The 21,537-nt window shown below is 41.1% G+C and overlaps 1 protein-coding gene across 1 annotated transcript in view; it reads right to left on the bottom strand.

The window, feature by feature from the left end:
- The window catches only part of Pdss1 (decaprenyl diphosphate synthase subunit 1), a 43,205-nt gene that overhangs the window by 14,777 nt on the left and 6,891 nt on the right, over positions 1-21,537 (bottom strand). Inside the window, exons 4-7 of the mRNA XM_059263688.1 lie at positions 14,042-14,172; positions 7,354-7,495; positions 5,450-5,561; positions 5,248-5,357 (exon numbers count right to left, since the gene is read on the bottom strand). Coding sequence (XP_059119671.1) covers positions 5,248-5,357; positions 5,450-5,561; positions 7,354-7,495; positions 14,042-14,172 — 495 coding nt within the window. The remainder of the gene's footprint in view (positions 1-5,247; positions 5,358-5,449; positions 5,562-7,353; positions 7,496-14,041; positions 14,173-21,537) is intronic.

Raw genomic sequence — 21,537 nt, 5'->3', positions numbered from 1 at the left:
CACAACAAGACCCTCTGCAAATACAAATTCTAAATATATAAAAAATATAGACAATTAAAAGAAAGATATGAAAACAGACCCAATCATAAACACTCTTGTCCCCCAAATCTGGTGACCTGGGTTTGATCTCTGAAAGCCACAGAAAGGTAGAAGGAGAGAACCAAACTCCACAGACCTATTGACTTCCACTCATGTGCTGTGCCATTCAGGTACCTCTCCAAATAATAATATAATAAAAAACAAATCAAAACAAAATTAAAAAAACTCAAATAGCCCTCAATGATCTGAATGATATTCAGCTTTACTCAAGTAGCGAGAGATATAATTAAAGCAAACTGGATTGTCAAAAATTGAAAAATCGAGTGTGAATTTCAGTTACTAAAACCCCAGGGAAAGAGGAAGTCACTCAAAGTGCTGACAGTAATGCCTATGCCCTTATGTAAGGAGGTCTGATGGTGCCTAACCAAACGATACATACATGGCCTCGAATTTACTCCAGAAGTGAGCCTCACCACACAGACACACAGAGTAATGGTAGTGTAGCTTAGGACTGGATACTACTGAAAACCTAAATGTCTTTATACAGGAGACTGAGCAAGTGATGCTATTGCCATACAACAGACATTGTAGAGCTGTGGGTTTTGGCTTGTTTTTCTTTTGGGACAGGGTCTCACTATGCAGTTCTGGCTGGCCTGGAACTTGCTATGCAGACCAAGTGTGTCTCAAACTTAGAGATCTACCTTCCTCTGTTTCCTGAGTGCTGGATGGGGAAAAAGAAGGTGTGCATAATCAACCTGAAATCGTCCAGAATACAGTCTAGGTAGGCAAGCAGAACAAACACTAAATAGTCTACTAATTTATTACAGGTTACAAAGACTCGGAAATCATGTATGTGAATCTTACTTATGCAAAATGAAGCAGAGGAAGGAAGAACCAGAAGGCTCCGAGACCGACCTGCTGGGTAAAGCAGACCGGGAAATGAGAGAGAGAGAGAGAGAGAGAGAGAGAGAGAGAGAGAGAGAGAGAGAGAGAGAGAGAGAGAGAGAGAGAGAGGTTGCTGTTGTACTGCTGTCTCATTCCCACCAGACCTCCTGGGGAACAAATTGTGATCTTCACTGGGAAGCTACAGAGTGCATTTGGCATGACTATGAATACAAATAAATAGCCAACCATGTTTTGAAAATAACATCAATTCTATTTTAATATTATTCAAAGCCTCAAAGCAGTTTCTCTAGCCAGTTCCCTCTCTGAATTTTAATATTCTTTTGGTTAAAAACCTAATAGGTAGATAAGAAAGGGTGGGAAGCATAGTAAGGGAAAAATGATGTCTTTAGTAGACTGAATAAAATTCTGGTAAGCTTCCTTTAAATTCTCACAGCATTATGGACTCCTAAGTGCTCTGTAATGATCTTTATCTCCAAATTCTTATCTCCTTTATTTGGCACGTCTAATTTCCTTTGCATGAATGTCTTTGCTCATATGTCTGCATCTTAAATACCAAGAGCATATAAAAATAGTCATTTTAAATACCTAACACCTCTGGAATATTTCCACCCATGGGCACTTAAATATAGAACTCTTGTTCAGAGTGCTTGCACTATGATTCTGCTGGTTCTAATAGGCATCTGGGACACTGTGAGCACGCCTCCTTGTGGTTGGCACAGAACACTTCTTTTACTTTTTCGCACTTTTTCTTCTTTCTCCTTTTTTTCCTTTAAAAAATGTTTTTATTGGGGGGAGGGGGGCAATACTAGGGATTGAACCTAGGAATTTATGCACGCTAGACATGTGCTCTACCATCAAGCTTTATCCTCAGTTTTAGACTACTTCATTTTTAATCAGAATTGAGTCATATTAAACTATACATCTATTGCTGGGTGGTGGCGCACGCCTTTAGTCCCAGCACTTGGGAGGCAGAGCTAGGCGGATCTCTGTGAGTTCGAGGCCAGCCTGGTCTACAGAGTGAGATCCAGAACAGGCACCAAAGCTACACGGAGAAACCCTGTCTCGGAAAAAAAAAAAAAAAACCAAACAAACAAAAAAACACCCCCCAAAATATACATCTATTACTTGCTTATCTTAATTTTTCATTACATTTATTATTCATTTATTTATGTGTGTCTCTGTATGTGGCTTTCCACCATGTGGGGCCTAGGGATTAAACTCAGATCATCAAGCTGTGGTAAGCACTTTACCTGGTGAGGCATCTCATAGTTCCTGCTTACTTGATAATCTCTGAAAAACACGAGGAGCTCCTCCTCACTCACACATAGACTATCTTTGGCATTTAAGCAGAGAGCAGTGATGGTACCTCTCCCTGAAGGATCACACCACGGTGTGAATTAGTTCCTGGTCCTGTGTACAGCTGTGCCTTTGCGCCCAGAGAATACTCATCTAGTGTTTTAGAAGTAACAGCATCTCCACCTGCTGCTAGTGTTTCTAAACTGCAGCGGCAAACCTGTGAAGTTATCAATGAACTTCTCTTTACATACTAGTAGTTCCTAGGGATGGATTGTTTCTTTCTTTTTTTATGTGTCAGGACTCAAGCTGTTCATATGTCCAGAAATGGGCTAAAGCTGGACTATAGGATTTCTAGTGGTTAGATAAAAGTCTAGTATTCCTCAGGAACTTGTGAAAAAGATTTTCCTTCCCCAAAAGGAGTCACTCCCCCCACCCCACCCCCGCCTCTGGCAGAAGGGACATAAGGCTCCACTGACACGTCCCTGTGGTTAATTATCAAAATCCACGCTGGCCTCCGGACTCCTACAATCCCTAATCACAAGCACTTGTTATATATTTCAAAGTCAAAGCTACTTCTTTTTCTCTCTGCTCTTGACTCTTCCAAACACCTCTGTATATTTTCTCCCTCTTATTTACAATATAAACCTCCCCCTAAAAACGGAGCAGCTACTTTGGCAGTTTCTTTCCTGTGCCCTCTGACATTCACTATGTAGCCTTAGCTAGCTTTGGACTCACGGCAATCCTCTAGCCTCAATACTCGGATAAGAGGCGCATGTTTCTACATCTGTCTAGGAAGACAGATTCTTCCAGGAGAGGGTGTCAGATTTCCTAGTTATAGGTGGTTGTGGGCTGCCTAATGTGAGTGCTGGGAACTGAACTTAGGTTCTCTTCAAGAGTAGCAAACATTCTAACTGGTGAAGCCTCTCTCCAGGGCCCAGGAGGTTAGACTTTGAGAGATTTGACAACCAAAGGTTAATAATAAAGCATAAATGCAACAGCTTTATGATACCCATTTATAAAAGGTCTATCATAATTTCATGTCTTCTTTAAAAACACCACATTTGTAATTTCTTGGAAATGTAACGTAATAGCTCTCTCAGGAAAAGATGAAGAGCTATGACTGTTGCCAGCTTGTCCTACATAACTCATACCTCTTGGCTTCAATTAGATCTTTTTATGAAGAAACTGTTGTCCTTACTTTTTTTTTTCCTGGCCCATAAGTATATGTTTCTTTAACTGTTTTTTGTTTTGGTTTTTCCAAGACAGGTTTTCTTTTGTGTAACAGCGCTGGCTGTCTCAGAACTCACTCTGTAGACCAGGCTGGCCTCGAACTCATGGAGATCCACCTGCCTCAGTCTCCCAAGTGCTGGGAGAAAGGCATGCATCACCACACCCAGTGAATATGTGTTTCATGTAGCATGGCAATATAGAGGCATTATCATCAAGGGACTAGAAAAAGGCTCCCTTTTACTATTATTTGCTATATTATGTTCCAAGGCAGTAATTTACACCTGCCCTTACATGTCTTTCTTTCTTCTTGTCTTGACTGCACAGGACTATTACATAGGACCATTGCTTGCCTAGATTTCTTCTCTAAACCTGCTAGTCTGAGACATGCTTGGATAAACAATGTGTTCTTTTTTTTTTTTTTCCCGAGATAGAGTTTCTTTGTGTAGCTTTGGAGCCTATCTTGAAACTTGCTCTGTAGACCAGGCTAGCCTTGAGCTCACAGAGATCTACCTGCCTCTGCCTCCCAAGTGCTAGGATTAAAGACGGGGGCCACCACCACTTAGCTAAACAATGTGTTCTTATTTTTGAGACAGGATGTCATCTATAGCCCAGGGTGGCCTAAAACTCACTATGTAGCCCTGGTTGGCTTTGAGCACACAATCTTCCTGTTTCTGCCTCCAAGTCCAAGTGCTAGGAATACAGGAATGTGCCACCAAACATGACTTCTCACAGGAATAGTTTATGGAGAGACTGTTTCTTGTGTGTGAACTAACAATGACTATCAGACATTTTAATACACAGATTATGGACACCGATTTAAATATTTGGATAAAGCTGAGAAGCAGAGAGCACAATACAAAGAGGAAGTGAAGAGGATCAGGGAGACTGTGAGAGGAAGATGTTATTACTCAATTTACACTCTGAAAATTATAGCTTATATATAGGAGATATAATATAATAGGTCTACTATTTATTAACAAGTATAGAGCCAGGCAGTGGTGGCACATGCCTTTAATCCCAGCACTCGGGAGGCAGAGCCAGGCAGATCTCTGTGAGTTCAAGGCCAGCCTGGTCTACAGAGTGAGATCCAGGACAGGCACCAAAACGTCACAGAGAAACCCTGTCTCGAAAAAGAAAAAAAAAAAAAAAAAAAAAGTATATAGAATACTAGTGAAATCTAATAATTAAAACAATTTTCTCCTAGGTAAATATGTATGTGACAATTTATTTTTAAAAGTAGAAATAATGTGTGACAATTATGACAAAGAGTTGCTCAGAATGTTACATAGTTTTGACTGGGAAATCTATTGATTGAATTTTTTATCTTACGTGTATGTAACGTGTTTCAACATGGACACACATGTGCCATGGCACGTGTATGGAGGTCAGAGCACAGCTCCCGGACCCAGTTCTCTCCTCACCTATGTTCCAGGAATCTAACATCAGGTTTGTGTGGCAAGCTCTTCCCTGCCGAGCCATCTTGCCAGCCTAGACTGGCAAGTATTTTGATTCTTGGGGGAAGAAAGATGAAAGAAAAGTTCCTTATTTCGATTCTTGGGGGAAGAAAGATGAAAGAAAAGTTCCTTATTTCCATACCAAAAGGAGACAGCAAAAATGAAACCACAGCAGGAGTTGTCTGGGATGCAAGGTTTCCCTGACTTTTGGGACTTCAGGATGCTATTTTACGATTCTCTAATTAAATGGTTCTAGGAGAATTAGCCATCAAGAAATAAGTGTGGGCTTTTTTCAACTTAAAAAAAGACAGAACGTACATACTGCTTTACAACTGTTGGCTATCAGACTGGCCGTCTTCTTGAAGGTCTTTTCCAGGTAGTGGGCAAACCTTTCATTCTCATTTTCTTTTGACCCTAACTGAAGAAATTCACCTATCAAGAAGGAGAAGGGTTACTTGAGATATGGTTTTACTGTCTGGCCAAATACCAGGCTTGAACAAAACAGAAAAGTCAGAATAACTTACCACGCACCAAATCTTCAATAACTTGGCTGAAAAGAGATATAATAGCTGTGTTTCCAATCCGTGCCAGAGCTAAGGATGCTGTAGAAAGAATTAAATCTCCAGCAAGAACAGCCTGGAAAAAGGAGAAAAAAAAATCGCAGATAAAAAGTTCACAGTTATATCAGTAGTTAAGCGCCTGCCTAGCACACACAGGTTTGATTCCCAGGATATTAATGTGCCCAGAACAAATTATAAATCATGCAGTATATTATACAGTATAATCAAGTACATTATCTATACATGCACTTTACTTTGCATATTTAAAGATATGCATCAGTACCACTTCCGTTATACAGAAATGCTATAGTTAAGAAAAATTTTCACTCATAGAATGTTATTTTATTTTTTAAAAAGCCAGGCTGTCTTCAAACTTGTTATGTAGCCAAAGTGGACTTTGAACTTCTGACCTTTCTGCTTCCCCTTCCTGAGTACTGGGATTATAGACATGCATCACCATACCCCGCTCATGAGATGTTAGGGGTTGAATTTGGGGCTTTTTTTATATGCCAAGCATGTGCTATACCTGCCCAAATGAATAGAATTTTCAAAATAATCATTTTAGTATTTATCTGTTCTCCAAACTAGAATAGTGGATTTAGTATTTTTTGACCTTCTCTTCCATTTCTTTTTCTTTTTCTTTCTTTCTTTCTTTTCTTTTTTTTTTCCAAGACAGGGTTTCTCTTTGTAGTTTTGGTTCCTGTCCTGGATCTCGCTCTGTAGACCAGGCTGGCCTCGAACTCACAGAGATCCACCTGGCTCTGCCTCCCGAGTGCTGGGACTAAAGGCGTGCGCCACCACCGCCTGGCATTACACATCCTTTTATAAAATTCATTCCCATTAAAGCATAGCCAGCACATGAGACTACTGACAATCCAACAGGAGGGAACCAGATGCTTGAAGTGTGTGAAAAACCATGTAAGCGGGCTAAGTTCTTCTTAGGTACTGTGGTTTGTTCTCCATCATGTGAGCCTGCCAATGGAGGCACAGGTGCAGGTGAATGTCTGCCTGATCACAGAAGACCTACACAGCCTCCTTTCATTTGTTCAACTTCATTCTTTAACCCATAATTTATAAATCTTCAACTCAAAGTCCCTATTTTGCATGTTTCCTTCAAGCAATGCTAATAAAATGGGAAATATGTTTAAAAATAAATACACAGGGGCTGGAGAGACAGCTCAGCAGTGAAGAGCACTGGCTGATCTTTCAGAGGACCTGGGTTTGATTCCCAGCACCCACATGGTGGCTGCTAAACACCTGTAAACCCACTACCAGGGGATCCAATCCCTCTTCTGGCCTTCTTGTGCACCAGGCACACAAGTAGTGTGCATATCTACATGCAGGCAAACACTCATACTCATCAAATAATGATTATATATGTATATATATTCACTATATCAAACATAAAAATTTCATATGTGTGTATGTGTGTGTGAACCAAATCTTATTAGGACCTCTTTTAAAAAGGTAATAAGTTTTGATGGTAGAACACTATTTCTGAGGTTTTTCTGTTTTGTAGTTTTTCCTTTGACACTATTGAACATGCGGCAAATAACATATGCTTATGGGCTCAAGTGAATGTAGACAATCTGGGTGCAACAGAAAAATGTAGGATTCCTCAAGAAATACCCATGAAAATGCCTTTCCTTATAACTAGAAGAAATTCTACATGAAACAGTGAATAAGGAAAAACACTGAATTTGTTTTTACTGTCAAGTACTTTTACAGATATAACACAAACTTCTTTGAAATTTCAAAGACCACACTGAAACAAGTGTATTTTACAAATCTGAAAAGAAAATGCAATCCCATAAGTATATGATTTGGTAAGGAAGATTTTCCAAAGCAACAATAAAAAACCATCATACCTTTTTTTCACCCCAGATTTTATTAACTGTATGTTTTCCTCTTCGAGAACTTGCATCGTCAATAACGTCATCATGAACCAGACTAGCAGTGTGGATCATTTCTGCAATTAAGGCTATGGAGCGTTGGCTGGCTTGCATATCTCTAATTAACAGAAAGCAATGCTTTTTTTTAACAGACGCCTCCTAGAACCTTCTCAGCAATCATCTTGTGAAAACTGGATATCGGATCTAGGATAAAGAATTTTATTTCTCTAAGAGAAACTATATAAAAATGTTGGCTGTCCTATAGAGCCATTTCTGTTATTTGGAGAACATTCTAATGATCTAGAGACCCAGCTATGACATTAGAATTTCCACTTAAAATATGGTAAGCATCTTAGAAGCCTGGCCATTGGGTGGAAGAAAATCACCTTTCTGTCCAACAGAAGTGGTCTTGGTCAGATGTCCAAGTTTATAATCAGTTTACAGTTTGAGGGATGGGACCAGTGAGTGGCCCAGGAGCTAAGCCTGACAACCTGAGTTCAATCCACAGACCCCACAGGTGGAAGATAATTGAATCCTGCAATGAACCTTCACATGCATACCTTAGGATGCATGTGCCCACACATAACACACACACAAATAAAAGTATTTTACAAAAAGTGTTTTGCATGGTATGGAGGTTTTTGTTTTTGTTTTTTATTAATGTATAGTGTATTGCTTGCATGTATGCCTATGTACCACATGTGTGTCAGCCCAAAGTCAGAAGAGGATGTCAGATCCCTTGAAACTATAGTTATTGATGGTTGTAAGCTGCCATGTTAGTGTTGGGAATTGAACTCAGGTCCTCTACAAGAACAAGAAGTGCTCTGAACTGCTAAGCCATATCTTCTGCCTCAGTATGAAATGTTTTAAAGAATCAGATATCAGGGGTTGGACATACATGCACACATGCATGCACACACACACACACACACACACACACACACACACACAAAATAAACAAAATACATCTTAAAGAACCAAATGCCACTATGCACAAAGCTTTTACAACTATCTTGAATATGGCATGACCAACAACTTCCTTCTAACTCATCTTTAACTTTGTAGGAATCTGAATTCATTTCTCCTTACAAATTACAGGATAAGAACTCTCAAGATATACAGCGATGTGAACTTAACAGTAAAAAAGGGAATGCTCCAATTTCTTTTTTTCTGAACAGGGACTATGTTGAGCAGGCTAGACTCAAATTTTTAGACTTAAGCAATCTTCTTCCCTCAGTCCCAAGAAGCTGACTATAGGTGCACACCATTGACTTCTGGCTTCTTTTGAAGCAAGGTCATTACTATTTCACCATGTACAGGAATTGTAAAAAAACTGAACTTCAATAAAATCAAACTGGAGAAATACATTGTTGTTTCTTTTTATACTAAAGCATGACATCTGATGCATGCACTAAGCAAATGTTTATCATAGGGTTGTATCTTCTGAGAGGAGGAAAGGGAGAGGCATAACAAATGGCTTTTCCTTTAAAGATTTCTTCTGAACATCTCCATAAGTAATGCTCATTCTAATTCCTTAGGCTCAGCAGAAAGTCATGACAAATACTCATGAAAATGACGTAGGCACTCTCTACATAATAGCCAGCATGCAAGCATCTCCTGATCTTATCTAAGCAGGATTTTGAAGTGTGATGTTGTGGTGGTTCATCTCACCCAAAGCTTTAGAACTCAGTCTCAGCCTCCTCACTGCTTCCAGCCCCAACATCAACTATAAGGTACTGCTTAGTATATATTAAATGTACTTACATACTACTATATAAATTACTTACTTTTATAAATAGTAATTTATCTAATATTACATGTTATATATTAAATTTCACAATTCAAAGTAGCAGTTTCAAGTATTTCCAGATCACAAGAGTCTCTTTCAAGGGGAAAAAGTAAAGAAAAAGCAATAGCAGGTATAGACAAATCATGGTACAAAATCAGCCCAGCAAGGCTGTGGACAGCACAGCTCACAGAGAAAGAAAGTTTGTGGCACGTGAAAGGCCTTGGGTTTGACCTCCAACACCAACACAAGACTGCATCAATGAAAGAGAAAAATCACTGTACAGGTAGTTCTGAAGAGCTTGTGCTGAATCTATCAGTAAATCCCCCGACCTTTCATTAGGAAATATATATATTATCTAGGTAAACTTAACTAGGCTCTAGTTTCTTTGAGTTGATGCACAGAAAAATATATGTGTTTTATAGTTTTAAAATAGAAACACTTTTCTAAGAATATTACCTCAACTGAATTTCAGTCTAACAAAATACATACTCTTTACTAATTAGTGGTAGAATTTACCTCTAAACAACTGTTAAGGCCTTTGACCTCTTCCAATTTGGGCACCATTTCTTTATTACAAGCTATGTCAACAAATAGGGCTCCTATTGGAAGGATGAAATCATGAACACTTAACAAGAAGCCAGCATTTAATATTTGAAATTTGAGGATATGAAAACAAAGATTTTTTTGAAATATTTTGAACTGGGTGATGTATTTATGTAAGCCCCAAACTTGGGAACTGAGGTAGGAATAAAATGAGTTTGAGACCAAACTATTTCTAAAAACAGTCTTTCTTTCAAGGTACTAGGTTTTTAGACTAGAACTTTATGTATGCTAGGCAAGTGCTCTCCCACTGAGTGATATCCCCCGCTTGCAAAAATTGTCTGAAACTATAAAGACTATACAGCACATATATTAAGTGCTGTTCTGAATGGTTACATTGCTGATTTAATCAGAATTCTGGCTTAGGGTGTAACTTGGCACTGTAACATAAGGTCTACATGAGAACACTATCATAACTGTATCCTTTTCCCCCTATACAATTGCATTTTTATGTTTTTTAGCTTCTATCTGGAAATTATGGCCACTGCTTACCCTGAATGAAGCATGATGATGGACCGATGACAATAATTTACAGACTACCAAAAAAGTTATCACTATCTTTAAGATGAAATCTTTAAAGTGCCAAGCTGAGTCATGCCTTGCGAAAGCTGGGTACGGTTCCTATTTCCTGCTGTGAAATAGGTGTCACACCTTCCCAGTTTCTGGAAGAGGTGGCAGATAATGTAGCATGAGAAACAGAGTCCCTTGTCTTGAAACATGGCTACACCCTCCATATGCAATGACTCAGTAAACTCTTCAGGACTCTTTGTCTTCAATAAAACATAAAAAAATTACAATGAATTTTAAACATAGAAGTAAGTAAAATACAATGATTCACATATAAACCCTTCACTTAGCTTACACATGACTTTGTCTGGTTTTATATTTTTTAGATACAGGGTCTCACACGTTGACTTTGAACTCATAGGTTTAAGCAATCCTCCTACCTCAGTCCTCTAACAGCTAAGACTAAAGGCATGTGCCATTGAGAAACACTAGGAAATGTTTGCCGTATTCATGTATTAATATAGTATGTGATGTCTTAAGTAGATTACAAGGAAACCTACAGTGTGTATGTGGGAGAACATTGGTGGCATCAATAGCAAAGGAGTTTCAAGTGAGGCATGATGGTATACCCTTGGAATCCTAGTAGTTAGTATTTGGGAAGCTTAAGAAGCTAAATACAAGACCCTCTTTAAAAAGAAAAGTGTCTTCAATATAAGGGTATAGGAAGGATGTCTTCAAACTTGACCTTTTGGCCCATTATCCTTGGTCATACAACATGTGTCCAATGGTTCAATAGTGGCAAATGTTATCCAGTATAACCAACTGATTCCTGAGTGGATTTGAAGCTCACTCCACAGAGGAAATTCACATGTGGCACTAAAAATCCAGTCAAAGACTGTGGTTGGGGAGGTCATAGGTACCACTGGGGGAACTACTGCTGTTGTTTTGCTAAGTGGACACGATAGGTCTGTCAAATTCCTGTCTAAGTAACTGCATATGCCCACTGGATAGCACTACTGTCAGCTTCAGTCAGAAAGGCTTCTTTCTGCTGTGAGCAGTAGGAACTGCAGAGATCCATAACTGGTCAATGTGATGAGAACGAACAGCTGGTGAAAGCTCCGCCCTAAATGGGACATGTACATCACAAGCACTAAGCCTCGGAACATCACTTGAGGAAGAGTTAAAAGGAGGGGGCTAGTATGGGATTGCTAACTTCTTGGTATGATGTGAATATCTCTCTCTTGAATTTACAACAACTGTAATTACCTGCACAAGAACGAGCCTCTCAACATCCTGTCATGGAGGCAATTGATGGGATGAGGCTCCACCCCTTCCTGAGGATTTATGGTCAGTTAATGATTGCTTGGGGAGGGAGAGACATCTTGAGTGGTGTAGCTGTCGATAAAATACTCACGCTCCTGTAAGCAAACCTAATGGCAATCACTGGGTAATCTAAACCAAACCAGAAGGGCAGGAAAGCAGATGGAGGGCTGGGAAGAGGGCTAGTGGGGACCAGGGAAGGTAATGGGGGAGATTTGAATTTGATAGAAATATATTAAACCTATGAACATGTGATAATAAGACCCGCTGTTATGTATATGTATACTCAATATATGCTAATAAAACATTCTGAAAAAAGAAGTGGGGATTAAAAGCATGCCAGCGGGTAGAGAATCACTTTAATGCACATCACAATAGGAGTCAGGCCCACATGGCCGACACTATCTCTGTACTGTCTCTCAGAAGCTCTCCTTATCAGTACCAGGCAATGAAGGCACAGCTCAAACATCCCCAAACTAAACTAATTTTTTTTTTTTTTTTTTTGAGACAGGGTTTCTCTGTGTAGCTTTGGTGCCTGTCCTGGAACTCACTCTGTAGCCCAGGCTGGCCTCGAACTCACAGAGATCCACCTGCCTGTGCCTCCCGAGTGCTGGGATTAAAGGCGTGCCCACCCCCGCCAGCCTCCCACACTAAGTTTACTGCAATGCCTTTCTGTGTTATAGTCTCCTCTGTTTTCTGCAACCAACCGTTTACACAATTTCAAGAGAAAAATAAAAATTTCAACTACAGGGAAAAATGGCTTCAAAAAATTTTTTTTCAACACATTTATTTATTTTATATGGGAGGGGGAGTTCACATGCCATGGTGCTTATGTGGAGGTCAAAGGATAACCCAAGGGAATCAGCTTCCTCTATTCACCATGTGGGTCCTAGGGATTGAACCTAGGTCATTAGGCAAGCACCTCCACCTACCGAGCCATCTCAGTGGCCAGGGAATAATGATTTTTAGATAGTGGAGAAAATGCTCTTTCCCGTACTATATCTAAAATTAATAAACTGTCTTATGTATTTATTTAAAGAAATTCATAAACAATTTCTCTAGAATAGTAATCTTCACCTCAAAAGTAATTTTTCATTTAAAAATTTACACTTACTCTTCTTATTTTGTATTTTATTCTGTGTGTATATATTTGTACCATGTGCATGCAGTACTTGCAGGAGTCAGAAGAGGAAGATCCCTTGGAATTGGTAGTAACAGATAATGTGAGCCACCATGTAGGAGCTGGGGACCAAACTAGGGTCCTCTGCAAGAGCAACAAGTACTCGTAATTGCTCAGGCATCTCTCTAGCCCCGAGAAGGCATTTGGCAAGGACAGTGCTATCACCTGGAAGAGTGTCGATCAGACAGAAGGCATAATGCACAGGAAGCATCAGAGCTGTTGACAACCTGCCTGATGCCTATGTTCAACCTGCCTGATGCCTATGTTCAAAGCGTCACCACCCCTACTCCCCACAAAAAAAAAAAAAAAAAAAAAAAAAAAAAAAAAAAAAGTGGTAAGTAAAAAGCAGAATGTGGGTATGATCAAACACAGGAACAGAGGAGAATAAGAAAAAGGTCTGGCCATGTAGAACTTTTTTCCTTTTACTATTTCCTTGAATACTAATATGTATATTTTAAAATTTTATCTATGCTCAAGATTTGAGAGCTATCAGTTGTTTTCTTTAACCATTTCTTCTGCACAATGAAGGTCACAAGAAAGCAGTCAATCCAAGGTGTATGCATGCACTGCCCATGATAATAGCACAGAATAACACTAGAACAAGCTTTGGGCTAACTGCCTATGTTTATAATCGTTAAGTGAATAGCTACGTATCTTGGGATTCTGTGGGAGCCCGTTTTCAGGATCCTTGTGGCTTTACCCAGCAGGTCTGCATAGAGGATGATTCGGACCACGGGCATAAGTGCAGGTGTCTGAGATGGTCTGCACTTGGCTGTGCTGGGGGAGGAGGTCATTTGCTCCACCCCCTGGCGTCTCTATAAATACCCTGGGGCAGAGACAGTCGGGCCGTTGGAAAAGGTTCCAGGCCCTCTCGAGGCTATCCTTTATTTTCTATCTGTTTATCTCTGCAAGATTCTCCGCAATAAATCCTTCTATCTAATATTTCCTGCTGCTCACACTCAAGAAAACTCTGGGAGGGAGCTGTGGGGTTGGTGGGTAAACGTCCCACAGGATTCTTTACTCTCTAATGGGGAAATAAACTGGCTTTCAAATGTTTCTAATATATTTATTTGCAACTCAAGTTTTCTGCTGTGGACATCTAAAAGTCAGAAAAAGAAGATGCATATTTAGTGAGTCAGTCATAATCTACACATGGTTTAGTGAATTCTTAGAAGCTGCTTCTTAAATGAGCAATTAATTAATAACTTTATGAAGGACAACTTTCCAAATAGAACTGAACAACAAAAGCAGAGAATAAAGCAACTCACCGGGAGTTATTGTAATGAATATTACATGCTCGGGCCATTAGCACCACCACAATTGGTCTAAAGGCTTTTCCTTTGCCATCGAAGTAGTATTCGGACATGTCCTTCAGCTCTTTGGTGGAGATGCACAGCTCCTGAAATACAGTTTGTTCATGTTAGCATGGCACTACAGTCACACAGACAGGATTTTTGTTTCCTTCAAAACTTCAGTTTTATCTTAGTGTACCCATTTCAATTGAGAAAATCAACACAAAAATAATGTGTGGCTTTGCCCCAAGTAGTGTGGTGTCAGTATTAGGGCAGGATTGCCACCTGCCCCATGACAGCTAGTGACAGCAGGACAAGGAAAGGAACACAGGGCTAGGAAGCAACTTGGAAGGCAGAGGACAATGTGAAGTGTGGGAGCCTAGGAAGCAGAGCAGGCGTTTCCTGGATAGGGAGTCAGCAGACAAGAAGACAGCTAGGACGGAGTACAGATCAGTAAGTCTGTCTGAGCCTAATTTAGCAAAAGATACTTCAAAGGTTCATAGAAGAAATGTAGAGAAGGCATCGGCTGCTTGACTGTGGGAAATTTTCTATTGAGGTAGGGGAGACAATTTATTATCATTATTTGAGTTATGTCCTTGCTGTGAAGCCCTGGATGGCCTGGAATCCAAGACCTTCCTGCTTCTGCCTACCAAGTGCTGGATAATAAGACTGTACCATCACGCCTAATGGAGACAGTTTAAAAATATAGCATATTCCCACACGCAGGCCAGGGCAGACTGCCCTGGGCTCCAGGGAAGAAGCGTGTTCCTGCCCAGTGACGTCAGCCCCGACGGACTGAGTGGGACAAAGAGACCCACAAGCAGGCCACCCCTGGCTTTGAGGAGAAACACAGGCAGATGGGACATTGTTACGGTGAGCAAATGTACGGTGTGTTATGGGAGAGGGAGGGAGAGGGGGGGAGAGAGGGAGGGAGGGAGGAAGAGAGGGGGAGGGAGGGAGGGAGGAAGGGAGGGGAGGGAGAGAGAGGGGGTAGAAAGGGGAGAGAAAGTGAGAGGGGGAGGGGGAGGGGGAGAGAAAGGCAGGGGGAGAGAGGGAGGAGGAGGAGAGAGGGAGGAGGGGGAGAGAGGCAGAGAGAGAGAGAGAGAGAGAGAGAGAGAGAGAGAGAGAGAGAGAGAGAGAGAGAGAGAGAGAATGGTTCGTGTCCTGTGGACAGAGGCATATCTGGGCTGAGGTGGGTGGCTTGATCACCACTAGTGACATGGTGATATCTCCTTGGTTCATGGCCCTGGTCTGTTGATGTCCTAGGTCTTTGATACCACCAAAGGCAGAGAGGACAGGGATGTACAGAGTTGACCCCAGCCCTCATTGGCTGCAACACTAGGAACAACTGGTCCTGACCCCCTCCAGCTGAAGCACTCAGGAGAGAGGGCCCTACACCTCACCTGAGCTGACCCTGTTCACAGGGGCACAGGTGAGCTGGCACTGCGGGTGTGAGAGTGGGAGAGCAGGGCGCACCCCTCTGGTCTTCCATGTGGCAGCTTTGGTGAGGGAAAGATGTCCTCCTCTCCTTGCCCCTTTACACCTGCAGCAGGTGGGGGACCTGATCCAACCCCTCACCAGCACAGGCCCCGCGCCTTGCCTGGCCAGCACAGCAGAGTTGACCATGTACACAGGGACGTGGGTGAGCCAGCCCTGAGGGCATGAGGGGGTACACCTGGTACTGCCTCCCTTGTCTGCAGTGTGATGGTGGGGTGAAGGAAAGATGCCCTCCCCTCTTCCTCTACCAGCTGCAACACTTGGGAAGCAGGCTCTATTGACAAGGGTATAGGTGAGTTGGCCCTGAGAACATGAGCGTAGGAGACCTGGCACAGTCCTTCATCTGCCATATGGTGGCATGGGCAGGGAAGAGATGCCCTCCCCCTATCAATGCCTAAGGCAGGTTGGAGAACTGGTCCTGCTTCCAACCAGCAGCAACACTGGGGAGAACAGGCCCTGCACCTCGCCAGGGAGAGCACAACAGAGCCAACCCTGTTGGTGAAGGTATGGATGAGCCAGCCCTGAAGCTATAAGCATGGGAGAGCTGTCCCCACTACTCATCGTCATGTGGCAGCAGGGGCAAGGGAGAGGACCACCCCCTTCCACCTCAGGTGGGAGAGCTGTCCCTTCCCTTTATCAGCTGTGGAACTTGGATGAGTGGCCCCTATACCTCAACTGGGCAACACAGTAGAGCTGGCCCAGAAGTGTAGGTGTGGGAGAACCGACTGTGAGGACATGAAAGCAGAACTGGCCCCACCCCTTGCTCATTGCTGCAAGGGGTGAACTAGCCAGGGCAATGCTGGAGAGCTCACCCTGATGGTGAAGACAGGGGAGAGCTGGTGGGCTGACCAACCCTGCAATTACCCAGGCCCAGAACCAGGGTTAAGTGTTGGCCCACTCCAATATCTACCCCATCTGTGATCTGCTGGAGCACAGGTCTGGGTGGAGGTAAGTCTTGTGGACCCAGGGCTGCAGGATCTCCATGACACAAGGCAGCAACGGGATGTCCAGGAAGAGTCCCAGTGAGGGCCCAGTGTCAATAGTGTAGCAGAGACTAATGATTCTTTGCAATGAGTGTCTGCATATAAAGATGTATGGATAAAGGAGCTTACTGCCTAACTCACTGTGTCACACTGCAGCTTCCATGACAAGATTTTCCCTTTCTTCCTTTTTTTTCTTCTCTTTCTTTCTTTTTTTTATCTTAAATTTTTTAATTTTTTTTTTATTTTTTGGGGGGGAGTTGCAGTGGCAGAGGGCGGATGATATGAGGGGATGGAAGATGGGTGGGATGGGGTGCATGTTGTGAAAGACACAAAGAATAAATAAAAAAGTAAGTTAAAAAATGTTTGGATACCAGCTTTTGCCACCAGGACATGTTTATGATACACCATCATTTTTTACCCTATTATGAGATGGTATGCTTTGAGCTCCTTTTGGACTTAAAATGAGAAGAAGAAGGGATAATTGATCCTTCCTAGCAATGCAACAAAATGTGCTTTATATGGCTTTATTTTGAAATCTTTAAATATATGATTATGGCCGGGCGGTGGTGGCGCACGCCTTTAATCCTAGCACTTGGGAGGCAGAGGCAGGTGGATCTTTGTGAGTTCGAGGCCAGCCTGGTCTACAGAGTGAGATCCAGGAAAGGTGCAAAGCGACACAGAGAAACCCTGTCTTGAAAAATAAAATAAAATAAATAAATAAATAAATAAATAAATAAATAAATATATGATTATGAAGTAAAAGAAATATATAGGATATTTTTAAAGTCCCAAAGAAATTAGGAATAGAAGATATATAGAACATATATCAATATAATGTTTACAAAACAGAAATAGTCACTAACATTACTCAAATAGGGAAAAACTCAAAAACGATTCTTCTAAAGGCAGAAGAGACAAGGGTATTCACTTTCCTCATCCTTATTCAACACAGTGCTTGAAGTCTCAGCTAGATAAGATGAGAAAAATAAAAGGGACACAAATTGAAAAGGAAAAAGCCAAATTATCCCTATAGTTCACATGATCCTATATACAAGACCCTTAAGACAACTCAGAAATGATAAAACACTTTCAACACAGTAATAAACCTGACCAAGGAAGGAAAAGACCTCTACAGTGAAAGTTTTATAGTAATAAAATAGACACTGGAAGATGGAAGAATCATTCATGGATAGTGAAAATGGCTATATATGAAAAGCTATCTATAGATTCAAAGCAATTGTGCTCAAAATTCTAATGACATTCATTTTTAGAATTATATTGGTTTATGTATTTAATGAGTACTGAGCATGCACATGAATGCCATAATAAATGTGCAGCTAGAGGACAGCCTGTAGGAGTTGGTTTTCTCCTTCCACCAAGTAGTTCCTGGGGGAATCCAACAAGTCAGGTTGCCAAGCTTGGCTGCAAGTGCCCTAACCCACTGGTCCTCTAATGACATTTTTAATGGAAGTAGAAAAACAACCTTAAAATTCATACATAAGCACAAAAGATCTCAGAGAGTCAAAGCAATCCTGAGTCAAGAACAATGATCTCAAATTACACAACAGAGCCATAGTAACAAATCACGGCACTTGGCACAAAAATAGATACTTAGATAAGTGGAATAGAATAAAGAATCCAGAATCAAACCCAAAATGCTACAGATACCTAATTTTTAACAAAAATGCCCAAAACACATATTGGAAAATAAAAACCCCTTCAACAAATAGTGCTGGGACAATGGACATATATGTGTAGAAGGATAAAACTAGATCCCTCATTTTTACTCCCCACAAAAGTCAACCAATGGATCAAACATCTTAATGTAAAACCTGAAACTGCAAAACTGAAAATATACAGAAAATACTTCAAGATACAGACATAATCAAAGACTCGTTAGGACTTGTTACTTGGAAAATGATATCAAGAACTGACATACGGGATTGCATCAAATTAAAAAGCTGCACACCATAGGAAACAAATGAGTGAAAAGACAGCCTACAGAATGGGAGGAAAGTTCACTAGCTATAGATCTGACAGAGGATTAATATGCAGCACATATAAAGAACTCAAAATATCAAATACCCAGACAACGCAAATGAATACATAGACTACAAAGGGCCAAAAATATATGAAAAAGAATTCAACATCCTTAGCTCTCAGGGAAATGCAAACTAAAACTGCTTTGAGGTTCCACCCCACCCTAGTCAGAATAGCTAACAAATAACAAATGCTTGTGAGGATGTGTGTTTGTATGCATAATCCACACACTGTTGGTAGGAATGTAAAGTGGTCTAACTACTATGGAAATTAGTATGAAAGTACCCCCCAAAACAAACAAACAAACAATGTACAAGTCAAACTTCCATGTGATCCAGTCATAGGACTCCTGGGTATATACCTGAAGAACTCTAAGTCAACATACACAAAGATACTTTATGTCCATGTTACTGCAGCACCATTCACAACAGTCAAGTTATGGAACTAGGCTTTGTGTCCATCAAGAGAAGAACGAACCAAGGGAAGGTGGTATACATATACTATGGAGTTCTATTCAGCCTTAAAGAATGAAATTATGTCATTTGGTAGAACATAGATACGACTGTGATCACCTTATGAAGTGAAATAAACCAGATTCACAAAGACAAAGATCATGTTTTCTCTCATGTGGATCCTAATTTTTAAAAAATAAACACATGAAACTATTTAGAACAGCAGAAGAAGGAAGAGAAAGGAGAAAGGAATAAAATGAATATGGCCAAAATTAATGATGTATTTGGAAAAAGAATATATAAAATTTTGGGGGAGACAGAGAGTAGAGCTAAGTGGAAGGGGGAAGACAAGTAAAGATATGAGCAATGCAGATTATACACATGTATGAAAATAAAATAATGCCAATTTTTTACAAACAATATTCAATAAAACATAGGGATGAAAATAAGTTGTATATGATGATGCATGCTTATAACTCTATAATTCTAACCCTTGGGAGGCTGAAGAAGGATGGCTATGAGTTCAAGGACAAGCAAGACCCTGCCTCAAAACAAAAACAAAAACAAATAAATAAAGATTGATTCAGTGGGTAACACATTGGTAATTTATCAAAAGTCTAGAAAAAGGAAGAGATTAGTGTAGGGCAGATAATGTGAATATTGCATGGAGATGAGCGTCAAGAAACATTGTCTGAGTTTGATTTGTGAAGAACAGAGAGGGCTCTCAATGGTTGTGTACTTGTTATATCTGCCACTCCAGGAACATACAGCTTTAATCAGAGCCACACCAAACTAAGGAGCATAATTACTAATTTGCTAGTGCAGAGATAAAGGCACAGTCACAAAGATAAGCACAACAACCCTTGCCCACAAGGAGCCCAGAGTCTAGATAGGGATGAGCAGATCACTAACTACAGTTAATACGCTACAGTATAATAGGTAGCATCACCCAAAGTAAAGAAAGCTACTCTGGGAGCACAAGGAAAGGCTGGCTCAGGCTAAGGGGAGATTAAAAGGGAAAGAGAATGGAGGAGATGGAGTGGCCTGGAGCCTGATAGGGTCTGAAGGCAAGACATAGACTAGAAGGTCATGGAAGGAAAGGATGAGAAGGCTCCAAGGGTTCTTCTGATCCTTCCCATAATCGGGATGAGAAGAGCATTCCAGACATACTAAGTTAGACACAGTCATGGATACTTCATGGAGTAATCTGCTAAGCAGTTAGCTATATACGTTCAGAAGAGACAACTCAACCTGGAGTAGAGATATTTGGGGGATTAAAAATGGAAATGAATATATAGAGAATATGAGGGCGTGTGTGCGTGTGTGTGAGAATTCCAAACAACAGCACAGTTAAAGGGGTCAAGGTAGAAGAGATAAAAGAGGAACACACAAATAAACTGAGGATGGCCTAAAGACCGAGAGACTCAGGAAAACATGGAAGCTAAAGGAACAGTTTCTTTCCAGGAAGGAAAATGGTAACTAGTGTCCAATGCTTAAGTACATTAAGGCAGAAGAAAGCAGAAAGCATCCACTGCACTCAGTAAGAGGAAGCTCCCATGACCTGGAAGGGAAGACACAGGCAGTGGTGGGGCAATGCGAAGGGGCAAGAGTGAACCAGAGGGTTCAGAATACTATGATGGAAAGGAAGGAGGCAGACACAAGGTCAGGGCAGTCCTGAAAAGGAGAATGGGCTAGGGGTGGCAGTACATGTTAATAATCATAGCATTTTGGGGCAGGAGGATGGTGAGTCTAAGGCCATCTTGATACAGAGGAAGTTAAAGGTCTGCTGGGTGGTGTCATAGTGACAGCTTACCTTAATTAAATAAGTAAGCAAACAAAAGATGAAAGCCAATGGTAGTATACTTCTCTAATCCAAGCATTCAGAAGGCAGAGGCAAGAGGGTCACGATTTCAAGGCCAGTTTGGACTCTGTCTCAAAATGAAAAACTACTCTAGGCCTTGGGATACAGCTCAGTGGTAGAACATTTGCCTAGCATGTACAAAATTCTCCATGTCACTGCTATACTGTTGTAAGGCATTAGGCCAGCATCTTTGAGAAAAGATGATAAATGGTGTATGAACATTTTGGAGCAGAATTTTATTCATTTATTTTTTTAAATTTGTGTATGCACACCAGACAACAACTTTGGGTGTCATTCACCTTTCCATTTTTGAGACAGCGTCTCTTACTAGCCTGGAGCACACCAAGCAGGATAGGCTGGCTGCCCAGTGAGTCCCAAGGATATAGCTATCTCCATTCCATCACTACTATGACAAATGTGTGCCACTACGCCCAGCTTTTTTATGTGGTGTGGGGGCTCAAACCCAGGGCTTATGCTTGCAGGCACCTCTGCAGCCCTACTTGAACATTCTCTTTCACTGCATAATTCACACCAGTAGTAGCAGCCTAGGGACAGAGGCTAGGCAATGGACTAAGGTCATGGTTTGCTTCGGCATCCGACATAATGAGGCCCAGGAGGATAGGCTTGCCATAATCCAAT

This window comes from Peromyscus eremicus, chromosome 5 (assembly GCF_949786415.1).
Source record: "Peromyscus eremicus chromosome 5, PerEre_H2_v1, whole genome shotgun sequence".
Lineage (NCBI taxonomy): Eukaryota > Metazoa > Chordata > Mammalia > Rodentia > Cricetidae > Peromyscus > Peromyscus eremicus.
The sequence above is the reverse complement of the archived record's forward strand: the minus strand, read 5'-3'. Positions and strand labels throughout refer to the sequence as shown.